Raw genomic sequence first — 5,098 nt, forward strand, 5'->3', positions numbered from 1 at the left:
CGGCGGAGAACCCAATTCGCTGCTGCTGTGATATTTATCAGGTCACCACCCAGGATTCAAAATCAGCAGGTACGAAACTCCTGGAATAAATGTCTCAAAATTACATTTTTCTTTTCAATTGGAGACTTGGGCATTTGAAAATATAATCTGAGAATTTGGATACATAGATTCATGGAGTTGGGTCTTTTGATTCATGGAGTTGGGTCTTTGGTGGATGTTTCATTTTGAGCTTTGCATGTTAAACTTTCTGCTTCATTTCTTTCATTATGTTTTCAGGTTACGTTTGAGCAATATCTCAGGTTATTTGATTATATTATAGCTTGATTAGATATAGAGCTTTGTATTGCTTGTGGTCTCGGTTTTATGTTTGAAAAAGTGATGCCTGGAGTATGATTGTAGATTTTAGGCTCACCCTTTTTGTTTGTAGACAACACAATTGCAGTATAAACACTTTAAAAAGATTGAGGTGTTGGCATGTGCTCAATCTCTGAATATTTTCATCATTTTTGGCTTGAGAGCAACGGAATTACTGTGCAAAAGAAAACCAATTTTATGTAAATTTGGAGTAATTATGTATAAGTAACTTTTTCTTTTTGAAATCAGGAGTTTTCAGTGTTAAATTATATAATAAGGAGAACTAGGACATGTGAGAGGGCTTCATAGACCATGGCCATGAGTTTGTCTACACATTCATTTCAAGAGAAGCCTATTTAGAAGAAGAAGGAGAAGATTTAAAAATGGCGGCTTCCACCTACCTCTCTTGTTCTTCAACAACAACAGCTCTGGCTCGTCGTCCAAAGTAAGCTTTTATGAAAACATAAATTAATTTTCCATGAAAAGTTTCGATATTTGTGTTAAATTTCGTCTGGGTTCATTTGTATTTGTGGTTTTTTGTATTTCATTTGTTACGTTTTGTAAAATAATCCCGACATGTCTGGATTCAAACATTCAACTTTGATGTAGAAGGCGTGTTGACCATTCATTCTCTGGATCACATGATACAAATTGTGTGATTGCTATTGCTATTGCATTCTCTGGACCGCTTTATAAAATTTGTTGTGTCGTTATGGAGTTTTGATTTGAATTAAGAACACAAAAGGTCAAGCTTTTCCTCTAATTCTCATTTTTTTCTATAAAAGTTGATTTTTTTCTAAGAGCATCTTTCTTTAGGCTGAAGCGGAAAGTAGTTTCATAGGCTTTGGTTGTGTGGAACCTCTTGTGTTCGAATATGAATTGATAATGCATGATTTTGATCTTCTAATTTTGTCTTCTTCCGAAACTGGTTGTGAAAATGTGTCTTCAATACTTGGTTTGTTATTGTTCAAAGGATTTTGGGATAGTATAAAAAATCTGTGAACATGAATATTACTTTATGGGTTTATCCTTTCTCTTATTAGTGGGATATGTTTGATCTATACACTTAGGTGTGTAAATGAGTCTGTTCATGTAGTGAATATGATATTCTGAATTTCAAATCTGATTACAATAGGCGAAGGTGGTGGAAATGGACGCATGTCACTGTCTAATGCTTGTTCTATTTCTTATGAACTGCCAAAATTGCTTACGTCAGTTGAAACCATTTTTAGATATGACTTGATTTAGTCTTTTATCATTGCTCACTTGAAATATTATCGTCTTTAACTCTTTTATTCAGGTTATGCAAGAACTTCAAGCTGTACAATGGATTGCATTTATTCTCCGAAAACGGATGTGCTTCAAATCTTTCCTTGCCCCGCATGGTAACCAAATCCTCATCTGGTATCCGGGGTGTTGGAAAAATTAGAGCAGCCGTGTATCCGGCGAAGGCGATCTCTCCGATCAAAATGGTCTGGTCGAGGCGCAGTCTGATGCAGTAGCATTCGGATCCCTCTCGGCAGACACTGCGCTTGCTGGAAATGGTTTTGAAGCTGATAGTGTTGAATTTGATTTGGATCTTGCCACACCAGGCTTTTCCTCAACTCCTGGGGCCATTGAAGACATTAGGCAAGGAAAGGTCAGTGTTTTTTTTTATGATTTATTTATTTTTGTTGTGTCTTCCTGTCTTTTTTTCTTTTTCCTGTTCACTGACTTGGGAAAAGCAGATGGTTGTGGTTGTGGATGACAAAGACAGAGAGAATGAAGGAGATCTGATCATGGCGGCACAGTTGGCAACCCCTGAAGCTATGGCTTTTATTGTGAAGCATGGAACTGGAATAGTTTGTGTGAGTATGAAGGAAGAAGATCTCGAAAGGTTGAATCTTCCATTAATGGTTAACCAAAAGGAGAATGAGGAGAAACTTTGCACTGCATTCACAGTCACAGTGGTGTGTATTTTCAACAAGAACAATTTGAACATTTCTTAATTTTGCTTTTCTTGTTTTCATTGTTCTGATACTATACTTTTTGCAGGATGCCAAACATGGAACAACGACAGGGGTGTCAGTTAGCGACAGGGCGGTAACCGTGCAAAGTCTCGCATCGAGAGTCGAAACCGGAGGATTTCAACCGGCCAGGTCATATTTTTCCATTGAAATACAGAGAAGGTGGTGTGTTGAAAAGGGCTGGGCACACAGAAGCTTCCGTTGACCTTGCAATGCTAGCTGGCTTTGACCCTGTCGAAGTCTTATGTGAAGTCGTGGATGATGATGGTTCCATGGCTAGGCTTCCAAAGCTTCATGAATTTGCAAAGCAAGAAAACTTAAAAATTGTATCCATTGCCGATTTAATCAGGTCTTTTCATCCAAAAAAAGAGCTTTTTTAAACTCTTTTTACTAGGAATTTGTCTCTAATAGTTTCTAATGTGTGAGGGTGCGACAGTTGACAGGTTTAGGAGAAAGAGAGACAAATTGGTAGATCTTTCTGCTGCTGCTCGTGTACCTACAATGTGGGGCCCCTTCCAAGCTTACTGTTATAGATCAATCATCGATGGAATCAAACATATTGCTATGGTCAAGGTGACATTTTTTTTTGTTAGTTTTGATTAAAAGAGCCACCTTTTTCTTTTCTTTTTTTTGTCATTTTAGTAGTTTAAGGTTGTGGTGGTGGTGAAAAACAGGGTGATGTGGGAGATGGGCGAGATATTCTGGTGAGGGTACATTTGGAATGCCTGACCGGAGATATATATGGATCGGCAAGATGTGACTGTGGGACCCAGCTGAGTCTTGCAATGAAGCAGATAGAGGCTGCTGGCAGAGGCGTATTGGTGTACTTATGTGGCCATGAAGGGTTATTGGCTTGGGACATGAGCTTCGTGCTTACAACTTGCAAGATGATGGCCGAGACACTGTCGAAGCTAACAAGGAGCTCGGCTTGCCTGTTGATTCTCGTGAATACGGCATTGGTGCTCAGGTATGAGAAAAACACCCCTGAGGTTTTCCATGTTCTCTGTTTATGTCCTTACATTTTCAAAAGTTACGAATTCACCCCTCATTCATCTGAAATCACAAAGAACTGAATAGTCGATATTTATACTTTATATACGTTATTTTATCGTACTAATGAAGGGTAATACAGGATTTCTTAATTTCTTTCTATTTTCTTGCAGATTTTGAGGAACTCGGTGTTCGAACGATGAAGCTGATGACAAACAACCCTGCAGAATATATCGGTCTGAAAGGTTACGGGTTGGCCATCGCCAGAAGGGTACCATTAGTCACTCCGATCACAAAGGAAAACAAGAGATATTTGGAAACAAAACGTGCAAAAATGGGTCACGTCTATGGAGTTGCCAATAATAGCCCTCTCAGCAGCTGATAATAATAATGCCTAGATGCAAGACTTTTGCTTTATTTATGTGTTTTTTTGTACTTGTCAAAATTCAAGCAAGAATTACTTGTAATAGAAGTTATCGATTGTAATACAATAGTTCATACTTAGTTGCGTGCTAGTTTGCGGGTGGGTCTAAATGCACACCTCTAAAGTCTAATAACACACCTTTTTTATGGATTGTCAAATTTACCCTTTTTAATACTCTCACTAATTATGTTTAGAAATTAAAAATAATTGCTTAATACTCGACAATAAATTTTTATCATCATATTGTCCAACAAGTTCTTCTGAACGCGATTTTAAATTTTTATTTTTTATAAATAAATATGTAAACATATACTACTAATATTATATTAAACTGATAATATTATATATAAGTATGTATATATCACCTTAAAAAAATGGTGGTATAACTTTTCATAATATATATGAGGCTTTCTTCTAAATGTAATTTATTTTTAATTAATAAATGTGGTATTATTGTTGTAGTTAACTTTCAATCACGTTATGCTTTAGTAAATAAAAGCGATTCTATTCTCTTTAGATTTAACAGATATAACTAGACATTTTTTTAAAAATAATTTTGAATTTAATTTGATGAAAAGAATTTGATGAAAAGAATAAAGTTAAGGCGAGAAAATGATGTTTGATGAAAAGAGTAAATCTGACAACTCATGAAAAATAGCGAGTTATTAGACTATAGAGGTGTGTATTTAAACCTATCCCTAATTTGATAATTACAATATCCACTTGTCATAATTTAATTAGATGATAGACCTAGAATCTCCTCTACCTAGACTCGCTAGATTTATTTACAAAAAATTATAGTATATAGATAACAAAATTATATTTTATAAATTTATGTATAATCTACATGAAAAAACAATATTATATATCACGCATTTAACTTAATCAAATTGAAGTTAAAAATATATTGAATTTAATTGAATCAAATTAGATTTGCTCAATTTAATCAAAACACAAGCCTACATAATTTATTTAGAATTGACAAGAAATCATTATTCTTGTGTATTGAGGAATTAGGCGATAAGAATTGTGGGTAGAACTCAAAAAAAAGAATTAATTTTTATTTATTCATAAATCAATTGTATTTCCTTCCCTTTCGATTCTGACCCAACGTTGGCCCGTTTGTAGCCCTCATTATAGTATTATAGCCCAATTAAGTCGGAATAATCATTGGTGAATCATTGTAACAACTGTGATTGCCATTAGACCATCTCTAATAGAATGTGAACGTCACCTAAATTTCGAAGAGTTAGACACGTCATTAACAATATGTATAGGTCATAAAAAGTTAAAGTTTGTCTTCATTGTTTCAATGTTAAGTCTC

General features: G+C 35.2%; 1 protein-coding gene across 1 annotated transcript; it reads left to right on the forward strand.

Moving 5' to 3' along the window:
• Window positions 1-737: 737 nt before the first annotated feature.
• LOC139881222 (bifunctional riboflavin biosynthesis protein RIBA 1, chloroplastic-like) lies at window positions 738-3,732 on the forward strand. Its single transcript, XM_071865736.1, is given in 10 exon segments — window positions 738-799; window positions 1,655-1,788; window positions 1,791-1,993; window positions 2,082-2,303; window positions 2,389-2,459; window positions 2,461-2,709; window positions 2,804-2,933; window positions 3,035-3,203; window positions 3,206-3,327; window positions 3,532-3,732. Coding segments are annotated over 10 exon segments (1,563 nt in total).
• The last annotated feature ends 1,366 nt before the right edge of the window (window positions 3,733-5,098 follow it).

Source organism: Rutidosis leptorrhynchoides, unplaced genomic scaffold, assembly GCF_046630445.1.
Source record: "Rutidosis leptorrhynchoides isolate AG116_Rl617_1_P2 unplaced genomic scaffold, CSIRO_AGI_Rlap_v1 contig132, whole genome shotgun sequence".
NCBI classification, from domain to species: Eukaryota; Viridiplantae; Streptophyta; class Magnoliopsida; order Asterales; family Asteraceae; genus Rutidosis; species Rutidosis leptorrhynchoides.